The sequence below is a fragment of the Cercospora kikuchii genome (assembly GCF_019650295.1).
Source record: "Cercospora kikuchii DNA, contig_00004, whole genome shotgun sequence".
Classification (NCBI taxonomy): Eukaryota; Fungi; Ascomycota; class Dothideomycetes; order Mycosphaerellales; family Mycosphaerellaceae; genus Cercospora; species Cercospora kikuchii.
The window spans coordinates 3891733-3908650 of record NW_025408585.1 but is presented as its reverse complement, the minus strand read 5'-3'; the positions used below and the strand labels follow the sequence as shown (position 1 = coordinate 3908650).

The window sequence follows — 16918 nt, the reverse complement described above, 5'->3', positions numbered from 1 at the left end:
AAATACTGCTCAACTACAAACGTCACTTTCTCCACATCCGCGGTGAGAGTGATACTTTGGATATTATCTACTGTTACGTGGAATCGAAATTCGATTTTGCTTTCTTCATGAGAAAAACCGCTAATGGGTCAAGGCGATGCTTTCTAGAATCGAGTTCAAGCGATGACGGTCCGATGCTGGGCCAACTCCACTCAGACAATATCCCGAAGCTCGACAGACGATGTTCAGCAAGTATACTGCCTGGAAGGTTGGTGTGGCTGGAGGAATAGGCGTGACTGCGCTTGTTCTTGTTGCAAACATTTGTCTTCTAGCTTGGAGTGCTACTCGGCCATCATCAGGAGTGACCACTAGGATCTTCACAGGTGTTCCAACATCCTAGAGCATAGATTGCTGGTCGACTGCAGTCGCTGATCTGAGAACCAGGTTCCTGCAAGACCTCGAGAGCCATCGATTTATCGATGCATTTGTTTATAAACCTCCTTGGGACAATTCTTTTAGCGGCAGGTAATAATTGCGCACAAATTCTGTCTGCGCCAACCCGAGAAGAGATAACGCAAGCCCATCGCCGTGGCAGGTGGGTCGATATCGGTGTCCCGAGCGTCAGAAATTTGCGCGAGATCCCCGCGTGGCGAATCTCCCTATGGTTGCTGTTGTACATAAGCTCGGCGCCTTTACATCTAATGTCCGCTCTATGCATGCAATTTTGGTGCATCCACTGACATAGATGACAGATACAACTCGACCGTGTTCAGCTCGCGAACGGTCAATGACTACGATGCGTTCGTTGTGACCGAGAGCTTCTTCGAAAACGAAGTTGATCAGATCAGGTCCTGGCCGGAGGGATCAATGATTCAAAACGCAAGTAGTGCTTGCCTTCGCTCTAGGTATGACTAACGATACTTAGGCGAGAAAATTGCAAAGCGACGCATCCAGTCTCGTCCATATGAGCATTGAAGCCTGTGTACGGAGCTTTACACAATCGCCTGCTCCACTGGGCAACGCCTTAATAGTCACGAATGGGAGTCTCCCAGGTGGTGCAAGCATTTTAAACGCCTTTACTGAATCATGGGATGTCAAGCGAAACCCGCCGGACTGGGTCTGCTCGGGCTGGGCTTTCAAAGTGGGAGTCACGTTAGATGCCATTGGCCCTTCGAGTGCGGAATTGGCGCTGGTAGACCAACTGGGTGTGATACCGATGACTGAGCTCTTCCGGAACACCAGTTCCAATGCCATGAAACATTGTAACTTGACAGCATTGGTCGACGGAACGGAAGCCTGGATGCTGCCAATATCGGATCATTACAACGCCTCAGAAGCACCCGATCGTCTCAGTAATGTTCAATATTGCCTTTCTGAAAACTCAACCGGATGTGCCGTCTTTGTGAACAACTCATTGCTGTGAGGCGTCGTTGTTTCTAATGTGATCAAGCTCCTATGCCTTTGCATCACAATTCGTACTAAGAACTTCGACCCCCTTGTCACGATTGGCGACGCGATTGAGTCCTTCCTGACGGATCCTGAACCAGCAACGCGCAATCTTGGCCCGATTTCTGTGACATACGTTCGCAGGGGAGCATTCAAGGCGAAAAAGAACATTCTCTTGAGACCGAGGCCAGGACGATCGAGAGCTAATGTTGCTAGTGCAGCGCGATGGACAATGTCCCTGCTCATGTATGCTCACCTAATTGAGGCTCGAGATGAGTTTGGCTGATATCCATCACAGATGCACTCTCATTTCAGCTGTCGGCATCGCACTCCTTGTCAAAGGCTTTCAAGCGAAGACTACATGGACCTATCTGACTTTCGACGTTGCCAATCTTATCGAGTTCACTCTGGATCTTTCAATAACCGCAAATGCTGTGCTTCCAAACATCCCGCAAATAGCGGTGAGCTTCGCTTACCTCTTCTACAACAATCTCGTCACATGCATGGTGCTGGCCGGCGAATATGCAGAATATGCTTCATCTCCAACGCCGCTGCGCGTGAGTCGACCCAAAGACAAGCAAAGGTCGACGTACTGGTTACAGATTCCGTACAAATACAGCATCCCAATGCTAAGCCTTTCGGCTTTGCTTCACTGGCTGATATCTCGGAGCCTCTTCTTCATCAAGCTCGAGGTCATGGATCCCTCAGGCAACCTTAGACAGCCTGAGAAAGACGAGAACGGGTTATATGGAGCCTCTGGGTACACAGGAGTTGCTTTTTCAGGTGGCGCAGCCATGATCGCTCTGATCATTTGGATCGTAATGATATTGGCACTAATTTTCTACAGTGACCGAAAGGTGGACACTAGGATACCGCTGGCAGGTTCTTGCTCTCTAGCCATAAGTGCAGCATGCCATCGACCGCGATCGGACGTCAACGCTGCACTTCTGCCGGTACAATATGGCATCTTCGCCGAAAGCGACGAGACAGGACACATCGAAGAAAGCGCCGGGTTCTCAAGTCAAGGCGTAGAACCACTGAATCGTCGCTTAGCTCGCTATTCATACGCGCCAATGCTCCCGGGGCCAGAGGCTAGATATGCCCACCAAAAGAGCGAAACCAGCAATGCTGCAGAATCATCGAACCTACTGATTCCACAAGATCAATCCGAGCCTTCACTTCTAGAATCAATAGCAGAGGCTAGAAGCAGTGCTGGAACACCATTGATCCTACCCGAACGCACTGGATCGCAAAGAAGTGCCGATGTTGACTTCGAGTCGATCGAGCTCTCAGATCTCCGCAGACGAGACTCACATGCGTTGGATTGACCGAGGGCTCGCTCGACACTGCTATTCCCGCCGCCGAATGATGAAAAGTATGATGACGATGGTATTATGATGAAGTGGAAGAAAGGATGACGAACGAAGTGCACGAAAGGAGAAAGCCCAGAACATCCAAAGACGAAATATATAATTACTTTGAAATCTAACCGCGGATCGTAAGTACGGATCAATCATCGCAACGGTCATGATACCGGAATCTTGGTTTCCACGAAAGAACGGGCGACGTTCTATGGTTCTCGCCCAGAAAAACCGTTGTGGCGTACATATGTGATATTCCACACTTCGTTGATCATCATCAGGGTTTGGTGATCTGAGCGCAGCAATGCAGCCGCGTAGTGAAAGCGCAACCGAATATGCGAGACAAAGAGTTTCTCCTGCAGGATACTAATTCGTCAAAGACGACCGGGATCAATTGAGAGGAGTGGGTAGAGTGTGTGATAGTCAAAGGTTGCTCTCAATTCATACATCCCATTCGGGGAGAACCAGCCCCATTCAGCATTCATCCATGAATGCATCAACAACTATCTATTCTTACATCGCCACACATTGTTAAATGCCCACCGACATCGCGTCATCTAATAATAAAGCCGCCGGGGATATCTTGCTACTCTTCATTATTCTTACACAGACACAAACACCTAAAGATGTTGTTGGATTTTTCCAGATTAATGCCTTCCCAAACTGTTCCACGTAGCAGAGCGAATCTTATGTGCAAATTGCATGTTGCCTTGCGGCAGTCGCTTGCTACTCCCAAACACCGTCGCTGAATCGATTGTTGTCAAAAAATGATGTTGATGTCGCTGAACGCCAGAGTTGTAGTCAAAAGGAAATGAGTAGTGAGTGGTCGAGGTAGGGTGTCAAGGACTTGGAGGGTCGGTATGGCCGAAGCAGCAGGAGAGACAGTGATGCATCTTGCGGCTTAGAGCAGGTTTCTTGATTTCGCGAGCTTCGATGCTAGCTCGCTTCTCGTAGAACATAGCAGAGTCTTGTAGAGATTTGGTTGCTGTGATCGGGCTTGAAGAGTCGTAGGAATGATGTGAAATGGCTCCGAAACTGACAGTCGGTCTGAGCGGGGGTCGTGTGGGAATGATGGGGTAGTCTCTGGTACTTGATGTTGGTGACAAGAGATTGCCGCCTAGCGGTGACGGTGCTGAGGTAGGTGATTGAGAGGGATCGTCGCGGAATCTCGTCGGAAATCCCCTTGATAGCGAGCTGGGAGAAGTTGCCTGGACTTGGAATTGCGAGGTGTCGATGGAAGTTCGTGCAAGTGATCTTCTGTGGTGTGAAGAGGAGCCTGATCCCGAACGACGGGCTCGGCCGAGGAGTTGCGTTGCTGGCGAGTCGCTGACCGGCTGCTGCTGCGGCGTGATGTGAGAGCTTTGAAGCTGTTCGGCCAGGAGGTCCGCTGCGGCACCGTGTGATCGAAGCGGGTGTGCGTGGTCTTGTTGGATGGCGCTCGCATTGGCGGAGGAGTTGGTGGAGCCGATGGCACTGTCTGAGAAAGGCACGACAGGCATGGTGCTAGTGGGAATGAAGACCTCGGACATAGATGATCCATTGAGGTGGTGCTCCAGTCTTGCGTGAGAGTGTGGGGAGTCGACGTGGTGGTTCTTGACTCGTGGTGTCTTGGTGGTGGGTTGTGCGGTGGCAGTGGTGCGAGGTGATGACGACTCAATCGTGTGTCGGAGCCGTGTGGTGGAGATCGAAAGGCTGTGTGCCAGCAGGACGGGTAGGCAGAGGTTACATATAGATGCCAGGCGTGTCCAGATGGGCGGGTGCTGCAAAGGATATGGCGTGTGCGCACTGGGCCCAGGTCGGATGATCAGCAGGTACGCTGGCTGCCGTTGCTATACAGGTACGTGGCTCGCTAATGCTCTTCTCCAACGCTCATACCCGTGCGAAATTCGCAGATCCAGGAATAAAGGCGAGACTAGCGTCGCGAGTCTAGTGAAGTGGTGGCTCGAGCAAAGGCGCGCAATAGGACGGAAGGTACGCGAGGCAGCCGCAGGTGGAGGGTGGCTTGCTCACGCGTAGGTAACACCATCACAGCTCGCCGGAGCGGCCGCAGGGCTGACCTTTGGGCTTTCGGCCAGAGTGGATCCAGAGCAGGCTGCGGGCGGGCACTAGAACGCGTGGAAGCCTCATATCTGTGGTCCAACCCCTTCCGGACGTCGCATCTCTTCACGGCTTCCACTGGGCGTCAACTGCCAGAAAGTATCTGCGACGCCGCAGGACGAACGCGCAGTCACCACCACGGGACGCGTATGTGCGTTCGGTGTTCGGTCTTGGAGCTTCGTCTGCTGTATCTTCGGCAGGATCGTAGATGCCCTACATTTCATCATCGTGACAGTGCTATCGCGCACGATGGATGCACGCTGACGCCTCGAGAGTGAGGGGACGACCGCATTGGGATTGACATTGTCGACATCTCGGGAGCCAGGATCCCGAATTCCAGGTCGTAAAAGTGGTTCCTGCGGCGGCCTGCCACGTGGGAGAAAAAGCTCATCCTGCGCCCTCGTAGAGCAGCCAAGAGTGGGCGCGAGAGAGGTCGAAAGAGGCTAGAGAGGCTGCTGTCACACCGTATGCTGTCTCGTTTTGGGATATGGACGAAGCTTGGCTGCACTCCGCAGCTGAAGTTGCCTGAGGTGGCGTCGAATGTGGAAATGAGCAGCTGCAGCTGGAGTAGATGATTGGGCGGGAAAGCACGAGCGAGCAGACCCCTGCGCGCAGCAGACTCCGCGCTCTCGGTCTCGTCCGGGACATCAGCATCAGCTCAAGACGCCGACGAGACGGCCGCGAAATGGACGACGACCATTTCACCCTTTCTTCACACAAAATGTCCCACGGTGCGGTGGCCTGACGAACGTTGCTGCCCTGCGTCTGCCCGCCGTGGCTCGCCGCAGACGGTGAGAGACCCTGAACCAGGCACGGCAAGAGACAGAGCACGAAGCCGAAATGCAGGTGCACTGGAGCCATTCATCTGCGTTGTATCGGTCGGAAACGCGGTGAGGAACAGGAGCAGGGTCTTCATCTGTCAGTTCATCGTCCTCCACCACATTGCGCGAGTACCGGCATCCCGGCTTTGGCTGCAGCAAGCGTCTGTCTGCACTGCGTCGCCCGCATCGCCATCACCCCCGCGCACTCTCCTCGTCATCATGTGCCACATGCGCGGCGAGAGATTGATTGCACGACACTACCTCCAAGACACTTGCCCCGCTGTGATGAACGATTCACGCCCCCCAGGCAGCACGCTACTCCGCGAGCGCTGCTTCTGCGACCGGGTGCTTGTATTTCATTCTCCGCACCGCACACCGCTGCTGCTACACTGCTCCAGCCCTCGCATCGCTCCGGTACGATTTCGACAGGTTTGTAGCGTGCAAGGCCATCGTACCGCCAATTCCATCTGCACTGAACGATTTGCTGTCCCCGCTTGAAGCGTCCCTGCAGCAGACCGAACCATGAAGTCGACATTCGGGGCCGGAGCCTGAGACCTCGCTCCTGCGTATCCACTCTCCTGATAACCGTAGTTTTGCACCTGCTGTATACGCTACTGATCCTGCGACAGCAATAGCGCCATCCTTCGGCGCACGGCCACTGCGCACCACAGCACGGATCCCGAGGGCATTGTTTGATGACACTGCTGCTTGGAGTATGTGTGTGCAAGATCCGACACGCTCCACCTCTTGGCAGGCCCACATGCTAGTGCTGTATGATGAGCACTACGAGAATGATGGGCGCATCGCTTCCACGCAGCCAAAGACACTGCAGTCACACAGCATCTTGCTGTGCCACCGCAGCCGACTCACACACGAATCGCGTCTCCTCACCAACGTCTCGTCGACCCCTCCCTCTCCGCACCTCATGCGCGGAGGACTCTTCGCGGGCATTGCCTTCATCTAGCCATGCAGCAGCAATGCACGCTAACAATGCACGTCCGACTTCTCCACTTCCCATGCACGAAATCACAAACCTGCGAGATCATGAGCGGCGATCAAGATTGTGTCACCTCACCATTCCAGCACGACGTGCACAGCATCGCAATCCTTCGCACATCGACCATGAGCCGCCAAGCAACACATCACAAATACCCGGACCTCACCCCGCTGGGCGACAACCGCGTTAACGCCATTAGCGCCTCCCGCAGTCACTCGGACATCCCAAAAATACGACATGTCGTTCGAGCGTGCCGCTGTACTTACATTCTCGTCATCATCCTAGCGCAACGTCATATTGCAATCTATTGCTGACCGCCCTCGCAATTCCGTGCCGTGGACACCTCTAGTAACGCATTCACGACCAGGAAACATTCACGTTCTGGACTGCCATGACAACGAGCGCAGTGAAGTATGTGCCCATCTCTCCGTCGAGGAGTTCTAGACGACTGTTGTGCTCCAGAATCCGGCCGAAGGCCTCTCGAGGCACAAACAGAATCTTGGTCGACATGTCACCGTGAGCAAGTTTACCACCATGCGTTGGTGATGGCGCGGTTTAGAAATGGCATTATGCGTATGTTCAAAGCAGTTTTCATTGCTGTACTCACAAAGCAGCTGCATGGAGGGGTCAATTGCTCTTGGCCCGGCTAGCACTTGTGGACACGGGTCCATTCAGACGCGTGCCTTCTGCTGCGATGGCCATGTTCGTACGACAACAATGCATGTATCAAACGATGACTTGCTGGACTTTTCTCGCGCTGATAGCACCGGTCGCCGGTATGATTGGGACTCCCCGCTGTAAAGATTGCTTACCTGTAGCGATACACGACGCCCCAGGCATTGGCATAGATCTTTCATTCTCATCTGCGTTTGTGCTCTGTGAGCCTACCTCCTTGAAAACTCGCGCTAACTGAAGAACAGTGCATCTAGTGTACGCTACTATGGTGGTGCGATCGCAGACGGAGCTGTGCTCGAGGCAACACAGGAGTACACAAGCCTTATGTTGCAGCTGTTCACAACCCCAGAAGAAATATCAACATACTCATCGCGACTTAAAAGGCGGTTGAACAAATTGCGAGGTCTGCCAAGTACTCCTATCGTCGGGATACTCGGCAATGTAATCCAAACACTGAAACATGAAACTGAAGCAAAGCTGAAGATCAAACTTGACCAAGGACACGTAGTCGTCACTCATCCTCTCTTGCCCGGCCTGTCTCACGAAGACATCGGCGACGCCGTCGAGTTTGCAGGTCTGCATTCCTGGCTCCACAAACCCAACATTGACCCAATCCAGCCAAAAATGCTAAGAGAAAGCCAAGCGACCTTTGGCGCAAATGGCTACAACCTCTGCTCGGGCTACACGGACGTGCACATCTGCCAAGAAGAAAACTTGGAAGACATGACCTGGGAAACGGTATACTTTGTCTCGCTCTCGCGTACCGTACTCTACACCACCATCGTCGGTCTGAACGCTCCGTTCACCACGCCATGGTCGCGTGAACATATCGCTGTACATCCCGAATTCGGGACAGATATGATAGGGAACTATTCTTCCGAAGCAGATTACTGGGATGCATTACAACAAAAGCTCGTGCCTGAGAAACCCGACACTGAGTATCCCATCTCTCTCATTTTACTAGCTGGCGAATCCATCGAAATACCAGAAGCCCGTGAAGCTCTCATGAAAGCTTTGGGAGATCGTCTGGGCCCGCCGTATACAGCAAGGACATCGAAATTGAGGGCTTCGCTTGTGGCGTATGCTCCACCACTGTTTGCTGCTGCGAGAGGTGCTGCGCTGTATGCTCGGTGGAGGCAGGAAGTGCCTTATGGGTGTGCTGAGGGCTTGGGATGTGAGTGGCAGAGAGAGGCGGATCGGAAGAGGATGAAGAGGGGGATCGATTTGAAGACGATGGTTTGTGAGTTGTGAGAGAGTGACTTTCTTGGAAGAACAGTGTGGTTGTTGGACGCGACGAGCGATAAGATTGTACGTGAGAGCATTCCAGCATCCACTTCCATCGTCGCTGCTACTCCTCCCATCAAAGGAACCATTGTCACTAAGGCGCCACATGCGGCTGTCATCAAACAATTACAATAACACAATATTTCCCCCGATTCGATAACAACAAACCCGCTACACCTCATCCATCTCCATCTTCTTCCTCGTCATCATCCCAGCGCATCCCCACATTGCACAATTGAATATAGTGCACTTTACCAGCGACCGCCTCTTCGCAATCCCAGAACCAAGACAAAGCCCTTCGAAAAGGCTCGTCATCAATCTACAAGGATCCTTATATAAATACATACATATATTGCAAAACCTGCTTCCCAACCAACGCCGAACTCTTCCGCCAAACGGGTTCTCGGGTCCGGCTCCAGGAAAAAAAATATCCAATTTCATCCCAGCAAGCCCTTGTCCCGTTGTGCCGTCTTGCTTTGCTCCACTATGTTGCGTACTATGTTGCGTCTCCTGCGGGAGCGTCATAGATGAGAAAGCAAGCGCGGCACACTCGTTTGATTTCTTCCTTCCAAGACGTGAATTTTCGATCGGAATTGGCACTGTAGTTAACTAGTGCTCGTTTGGACTTCGGGAAAAGATTTTGCAGGCGAGTGATTTGTGATGCTGCCTGTTACTGTGCGTTGGAGATCGGTAAGGTCTCGTGCTGTGACACAGCAGGCATTAAGCACATGCAAGCGAGCGAGCGAGCCGCAAAAGTTCCCATCCATCTAGTTAGGCCGGTGGCAATTAGGAAGAACTACTACGCGGAAGCATCATACGCCCGTTTTGTTCCTCCAGTGTTTCTTTTCCCGTCGGCGCGGAGAAAGAAAGGTCATCGTCTCCAACAAGGACGGGATTTGAGAGGCTTTTGATGATAATGTATTTCGTTTCTCCCATTCATTACACTTGTCTATAAACATCTAGCATAGGGATGTGCATTCAAAAGCAGACGCGCGACGTACCTTGACGTCCTGACCTCACTGAGGCACTATTTTCCTCTCTACTTCATCGTGACCAGCTCCTCCGCACTCGTTGGATGAATCGCAACACAACGATCAAAATCCGCCTTTGTAGCACCCATCTTGATCGCCACACCGAAACCCTGCAGAATCTCGTCACTGCCAGCTCCCAAAATGTGCAGACCGACGACCTTCTCATCTTTCCCTTGACAGATAATCTTGTACGAAGTAGGACCCTTATCTTCTGGCTCCATCATAGAGTAATACATAGCCGTAAAGCTTGCCTGATAAATCTTAATATCATCATCACCATACTTCTCCCTCGCTTGAGGTTCTGTCAAACCGACAGTTCCAACGACAGGGTGCGAGAAGACCACAGATGGGATGTTATCGTATTCGAGTTTGGCGTCTGCTTTCCCGCCGAAAAGTCGGTCGGAGAGACGACGGCCTGCGGCGATGGCGACGGGCGTGAGTTCGAAGTTCTTGTCGCAGACGTCTCCCAAGGCGAAGATGTGATCGACGTTGGTATTTTGGTATTCGTCGACTGGGATGTGCTTCTTCTCGTTCAATTTCACGCCTGTGGCGTCGATGTTGAGTTTCTCCAGTTCGGGACTTCGGCCAATGGCCCAAAGGACGGTATCGACGTCGAGGATTCCATCGCCGTTGTCATCGGTGTATGTGAGGCGTTTTCCGCCTGTCTGCAAGTCCTCGAGCTTCGTCTGCTTGGAGTTCTTGTGCAAGTGAATTCCTTGTCGCTCATACTCCGCCACCACCTTCTCCTGAATCATCGGATCGAACGTTCGCAAAAACTTGTCATGTCGAATGAACAAGTGCGTCTCCGTTCCCAGAGCGTGGAACATGCCTGCCATCTCGACTGCAATGTATCCAGCTCCCACAACGGCCACTTTCTTCGGCTGTTGTGGCAACTCAAAGAAGCCATCTGATGTGATTCCGTGCTCAGCACCCTCGATATCTGGGTAGTTCGGGTGTCCTCCCACAGCGATCAGAATCTTCTTTGCCTTGATCTCGACCTCACTCTCATCATCCAATGCGACCTTCACCGTGTGCGGATCTTTGAACGTCGCCGTACCGTGCAAGTATTCCACCTTGTCATTCTTGAGATTCTTCTCGTAGATGCCATTCAGGCGTTTGATGTATGCAGCTCGCTTCTTCGTGAAACGCGGCCAGTCAAAGGGAGCAGTCTGCTCGACGCTGAAACCGTAGTTGTGAGACTCTTTGATCTGCTCAGCCAACGCTGCAGCGTTCCAGGTGACCTTCTTGGGAACACAACCCACGTTCACACAAGTTCCTCCAAGGCGTTTGTTCTCTACCGCGATAGTTTTGGCGCCGTAGAGGCCTGAGGCGCGCCGTGCTGATGCGAGACCACCGGAGCCGCCACCGATGACGAGGTAGTCGCACTCTTTGGAGATAGGCGCCATGGCGGGGCTGGAGGTGGTGAAGTGGTGGGAGAGGGAGGACAATCGGTTGCTGGAATTGGAAGCCGTGGTGAGGAAGGACCTGCTGGCTGAGGCGTAGAGGCGGAGGGGAGTTGGTGAAGACACTTTGGCGGAGGTTGGAGGGGTTGAGAGGGAGATGAGGTAGCGTGTAGTGGTAATAGTTATGCAGATGACGTTCTACTGCATCGAGGGATCGTGGTGCTTTCCAACAGCTCTGCAGAAGAGTGAGACAACCGGTATACGGAGCGCGTGCTTTTGCCGGGAGATCGGTGATGCTTGGCCGTATCGTGTGTCTGTCCTCTTCACATGCAACGTGGGGCGCAATTGGTAATTTTGATGTTGTTTTGGGCGTGTATCTGCTTGCGTTGCTTACGGGATGAGCTCAAATTTGTCGCCCATGTCATCATCGCCTCGGCTTTGCACCTCACCCGCTGACAAAACTTCGAAGCTCGAACGACTTCGTTCCAGCAACACTGCCATCTCACATCTTCGCTTAATGTGCAGCATGGCCCACTGCTGGTGGATCGTCGTCGTATGCAAACACGGCTGAGCCGAACTCTATCACCGGAGATGTCTTATGCAAAACACGCTGCATGTACGAACACTCGGCACCTGCCAAGACCGAGAGCGAAGGCAAGCAAAGGATATGTCATGGCGGAACTCTAATCGGCCGTGGCTCCGCTGGCCAGACAAGGCTGAAGATCATCGGCGTTAGGATCGTGAAGCCAAGGTCTGCTGAACGAACGATGGTGCCGAGAACCCGCCATGCCTACCTGACTCTTGGACATCTGGGCATTTGCTATGCTCCTTTCATTGCTGGGCAAATCAATGCCAATGCCCGGGCAGAACTCCTGGAACGTCTTGTGAACTCATGCAGAAACAGAGTATTTGGTCAAAGTTGTGTCTTGACTATGCAATTCAGCTTTTCACTATGGTACGATCGTAAACAGTGGTATCATTCCGCCATCAAAACATACATTCACCCCATAGATGCTTCGCAAATTGTCCTCCCATACTTCTCCAGCACATGTCAATTGTGATATCGAACGCCGTCAATATGCATCGAATACTCTTCCTCCCGTTCAAGCATGTCGCAAATTGTAGAAGCTGGATTACTGGAGTCCAGCTCCAATCGTCCTTGCTCTTACTATCGAGTTGTGTTTCTTGGTATCATTGATGTGCTGTGTCCGTTCTCGATCTTCTTCCTCTTTCATGCGGTGATGTCCTGTTGATCCGTATATTTGGAGCATGGGTATTTTGGTCCAATATTCATGTCAGTGCGAGAATCTCCTTCCATCGCCCCTATGTCTCTCCTGTTCCTGCTCTCCAACGATATGACTTTTCGTTATGCTCATTAGCCATAACCTGCCTGATGTATGGTTTCATCTCATCCATTTTTTCCAATCCCTGCCGTGTGTAGCAACGTGTCGGCTTGATGTTTTAGTTGTCGTTCAATGAACGCCGTCCGCAGCAGCAGTGTGGCAGGCAATTTTGATGCCTAGAGCATTTCGCCATTGCTTGAATGTCCCTCAACCCCAGCTCCAGCCATCCATGTCGCCCATCTGATGGTCCTGCCCGGGATCGCTATGATGTCGATTGTCCATGACCGTTTGAGATCCTCCTGTAGCACCATACATGGCCCAGTTGTGAACCTGTTGCCCGCCCGATCCGGAGAACTCACCCAGGCCGAGATCTTGCTGCGCGATCGGCATGACTTGCGTCGGAAAAGGTGTCCAGAACGCTGCCTGTGCTGTTCGCTCGTCGAGAGGCGTGGTCGGGTCAGAGTAGAAGAATGGAACCGATGTCGGGCCATGCTGTTGAGGCGGCAGAAATGGAGACTCTCTGTGGGGTGTTGCAGAGGGTGCAATGCTAGCACTGTCGCCCGAGCGAGTGCGCCGAGATCCGCCCGATAATTCTCTTGGTATACTCGCGGCAAAGAATGAACTCGGTGGTGGTGAAGCTGTGCCGCTCCCCATTCGATAGACTGCGATCGCGGCCGCGGCTTCAGGGAGAGCAATATTCCATTTGCTGGACAGTGCCAGAATGATTTCCGCCGCTCGCGCTGCGAATCTGTGATTCACCGACATCGACTCCAGGTCGTGCAGCGCTTGCGATAAATGGTTGGCTGCTTGTTCGGACGGAAGGTTGAGAAGATGTATCGTCGAAGCGGAGAGCAGCAGGCTGGTAACGGCGAGTGTGACGCGGCGGAGACCGTACATTGCACGCAGCGCGTTCATGAGAGCTGATATTTCGTTCGCACAGAATGTACAGGTGTCGCGGGGGTAAAGGTTTGCGGCGCGCAGGTCGAGTCTGATGTACGGTCGGAATAGACTGGCATTGTCAGCACCCAACAAGATCTGCCAGCGAAGTGATCAGATACTCACTGAAGTATACAGCCATAGTAGTACATGTGTAGTACAAGCACGTGGGGGAGTGACGTGTTCTCCAGACGAAAGCAGTCTGGCAGATTCTGATACCACGCTTGGTATTGCGCGTACGTCGCGGCGAGTTTTCGGCTGGTGAAGCGTTCTCGTGGGGCGTAGAAGGTGTTAACCATGTCGCTGGCTAGCTCTGAAAGTTTGCTGAGCTGGTCCTTGAACAGCATGGTTCGTGCAGGTTGCTCAGCGCTTGCGCTCAGAGGGAGATTCGTGTCCTCGTACGGTCGCCAAGTCATCGTCTCGGATCGGACGTTCGCGGCGGGCGTGTCGATGTCTGCCGCGGAGCGAGGCAGCTGCGAAAGTCGGCCAAAGGCAACGGAGCATGTTCTGGATTCTGTCAATTTGAGTGGCCATGTTGAGCATTGGTTTGATACTAACGTTTCCAAGTTGAACACGGCCCAAAATGTGACTTTTCGCACCTCGGCCTCGCGCTCTCTCATCTCATCTTTAATGACCGACAGATGGAGTCCGAGCTCGAGCGCCATACGCACACATCGTCCTGCAAGGCGGTAGCCATCGCTGTCACGCCCGGCCGATGTCTCTCGTAGGCTCATTATGCCCAGGGCTTGCACTGTTGTTAGTGTCGAGGTCTCATTGCTGTCGAGCAGGCGTTTCGCTTCCGCGTAAAAGTGATCGCCTGCTGTTGCTGGACTGCTGGAGTCTGTACGAGCCATCGCCCGGTCAGAGTAATGGCAGGCAAATGCCAGAACAGCATTGACTAATAGCGAGCTGCAGTAGTCGGTCCTTCCTCGATTCATATCGTGCGTGAAGTGATCCCAGCATAAAAATGTGTAGAATGGATGAATCCAGCACTGGTACAAACTCATCAAATGTTCGATGAACTCTGCATCGTGAGGTATTCGCAGCCATTGACCGCTCTGTTCGGGTATCGACGAAACGCTGCCCCGGTACGACTGCTCTCCGGAGTTATCGCGGGAGAGCGAGGGCGGTATTGTAGAGGTTGCGCTCGTGGGTGTCGTAATTTGCTGCGCAAAGTCTGCCTCCAGAGTCTGCTGAGCGTAGCTATGTGGCAGTCGTACATTGCTTCGTAAGGAATCGGCCAACACGTTGGGGTTTGTGTCGCTCCGAAGATTGTGGAGTAATGCAATGGCCTCGTTTTCTGGCAAGCTCCTCAAAGATGCGACAATTACATCCAGAGCATCGTTCTGTTGTTGTAAGGATTGAATGTCGCGCTTGAGTGCACCTTTTCGCCGGTGATCCGAATCTGCATCGTAGCTGCACTCCGTTCTGTATACTGCAATGCACGTCGAGCAAGCCGGGACGTTGCCGTCGCACTGCAGAACCGTCAGCCAACATGGCACCTACTAATATGCGTTTCTCAATTCCAGCAACCCACCTTGCTTTTGCGTTTTCGACATGGGATACACGCTGATGAAACTGCCTTCCTTTTTCCGCCTTTCCCGTCTCCAATATCACTGCTCTCTGAGCTCAACGGTTCGTTCTTTGGTCGTATTGGTCGCGGAGGCATGTCAGCCCTCTCATTAGTATCGACGACTGGGCGTCTTCATATGTAGTGTGGTTGTGGTAAGGAAAAAGTTAAGATCGGAAGAGAACCAGCGGTTTGTGCTGTGCAGTGTGGCTCGGGACTGATGGAAAGTTCGGGACAAGAACAACTATGCAGTTAGCAGGGTATGGATTTGTGGCTCACGTCGCTATGTGTACGGGCTGCCGGTACTGCACTATTCTTATTCTTCTATGAGTGCCGCCACAGCCTGAGCCAGGGCCAAGGAGCTTGACAAGGCACACCGATCTGCACATCGAGCATGCTCGAGTGCCTGCCGCTTCTTGTGGCATCGCGGCCCGCTTGGCGGTCATTGCAGGAGGCCGGAATGGGTCATGGCGGGGGCCTCGTAGGTTGGTCTAGCAGCGCTTGAGAAGTGACGGACCAGAAGCCTGCAGAAGGACCCTGAGAAGAGCTTAACTGTCGGCTGCCACGGCACGCGGATGCTGGAACTATTGGCGTCTGCTGTCGTGTGGCGATCCCTCACCTACGTTTGGACACTTGGTGCTCTTGGCTGCGTGGGCCCAGCATGCTCCAATGGAATTGTCTTCGTTTTGGCGACCCTCCAGACGCATGGCCGCGCCGAGCATCTGCCAGGGCATTCCGCAGCTCGTGTCCACTTGCAGCGTCCAGGTCGGCTCTCTCGCTGTCGCTGAACGCGCCACACGTACTGCCACACACCGGCCAGGGTGCAAAGCTTAGTTTGACGTGCATGATGACGGGGGTCGTTCCTGATAGTATGACGGCATTCGGCAAATCCTCCAGCTTGCCGACTCCCAACGACCTCGAGCGAAGTCTGTCCACAGCGACCGAAGCGAAAGGAAGTGGCAGCAGTGTTTTCCGACTGCATGCATCTGGCGTGATATAGCTTGGCAGGCATGACCACGCCGAGAACCATTGACAAGATGTTGCTTGGCGGGTGGAAGAGTGAAGATGATGGTCGGGCAGGTTTCCTGAAACGACGTTCCCCAGGAAGCTGCGACACAAATGCCAAGCAGCGTTAAGCCCGAGCGACCCTTTCCTTCCTCGCATTTTGTCAGCGCGCGGTCGGGCTCTGGCGCTTCCGACGAACTTCACAACAACCTCGCGTTCGGAACTCTCCACAGCATTCACGACTGCTGACAATTTACCATCCGCATTGCGCAGGACAACTGGTTTGCCACCCGCCGCTCGCATTCGGCGTTCGTGCCGCGTACTACAGGAAGGCCTCGCATATACACGCTGGGCGAAGAGTCTGGGCATGCTCGCCTAGGCCATCCCACCAAGCTTTCCACACGCAAGCTGACACGTGCACAGAATCCTCTGCAAAGTGACATCGCAACATATACATGCTCGATTTAGAGGGGACTCTTGGTATAACGCCTTGGGAACAACTCGACACGTGGAGCCCGAGTACTTCAATGGCTTCACGCGCTAGTTGAACAAATTGCTGCCCGTCGAAGACGGCATCCTACGCTACTGTGTGGTACGTGGTCACGGTGGCTTTGTAGCACCAGCCCTAAATGCACAATTGACTTCACTCCGCCTCTAGGCTAAGGCCAAAGCCTCAAAGGCAATGTCAAGCTTTTCCTTCCAGAAGAGTTGATGAGCTCTGGTACTCGGCACAGATTGCATTTCCATGAGCTCTTGCGCCTGCCGAAGCACGCTTCACAGCTTTCCCGACTGAAACTGTCGATGCCGAACGCTATCTCGATCGACACCCAGATTTTGGGCACTGCTTGAATTTGTGTGGCTTTCTGGCTCATCCTGAGAGTATTGAGAGTCATGCGCGATTGGGTGTGAACGCCTTACCACGTTTCTGGTTCTCGCGTGCTGGGATTATTGGCATGCTCGGCCCTGTAGC

At 53.1% G+C, this 16918-nt stretch overlaps 5 protein-coding genes across 6 annotated transcripts; 2 read left to right on the top strand and 3 right to left on the bottom strand.

Annotated features, from left to right (window-relative positions):
• Positions 1-220: 220 nt before the first annotated feature.
• Positions 221-2753, top strand: CKM354_000774000 (uncharacterized protein; the record flags this gene model as incomplete). Of its 2 annotated transcripts, none has more annotated exons than XM_044803097.1 (6): positions 221-362; positions 424-682; positions 732-858; positions 905-1331; positions 1647-1671; positions 1724-2753. In XM_044803097.1, 6 exons carry the CDS (start codon positions 221-223, stop codon positions 2751-2753), a joined length of 2010 nt encoding a protein of 669 aa, XP_044659032.1. The 2 variants fall into 2 exon arrangements, with proteins under 2 accessions (XP_044659032.1, XP_044659031.1); XM_044803096.1 differs by having other exon boundaries at positions 732-884; positions 934-1331.
• Positions 2754-3625: 872 nt separating this feature from the next.
• Positions 3626-4285, bottom strand: CKM354_000773900 (uncharacterized protein; the record flags this gene model as incomplete). Its single annotated transcript, XM_044803095.1, has 1 exon — positions 3626-4285. One exon carries the CDS (start codon positions 4283-4285, stop codon positions 3626-3628), a length of 660 nt encoding a protein of 219 aa, XP_044659030.1.
• Positions 4286-7700: 3415 nt separating this feature from the next.
• On the top strand, positions 7701-8627 carry CKM354_000773800 (uncharacterized protein; the record flags this gene model as incomplete). Its single annotated transcript, XM_044803094.1, has 1 exon — positions 7701-8627. One exon carries the CDS (start codon positions 7701-7703, stop codon positions 8625-8627), a length of 927 nt encoding a protein of 308 aa, XP_044659029.1.
• Positions 8628-9699: 1072 nt separating this feature from the next.
• CKM354_000773700 (glutathione-disulfide reductase GLR1) lies at positions 9700-11097 on the bottom strand (the record flags this gene model as incomplete). Its single annotated transcript, XM_044803093.1, has 1 exon — positions 9700-11097. One exon carries the CDS (start codon positions 11095-11097, stop codon positions 9700-9702), a length of 1398 nt encoding a protein of 465 aa, XP_044659028.1.
• Positions 11098-12644: 1547 nt separating this feature from the next.
• Positions 12645-15042, bottom strand: CKM354_000773600 (uncharacterized protein; the record flags this gene model as incomplete). Its single annotated transcript, XM_044803092.1, has 4 exons — positions 12645-13446; positions 13500-13880; positions 13932-14848; positions 14911-15042. The coding sequence occupies 4 exons, from the start codon at positions 15040-15042 to the stop codon at positions 12645-12647; spliced, it is 2232 nt and encodes a 743-aa protein (XP_044659027.1).
• Positions 15043-16918: the final 1876 nt, after the last annotated feature.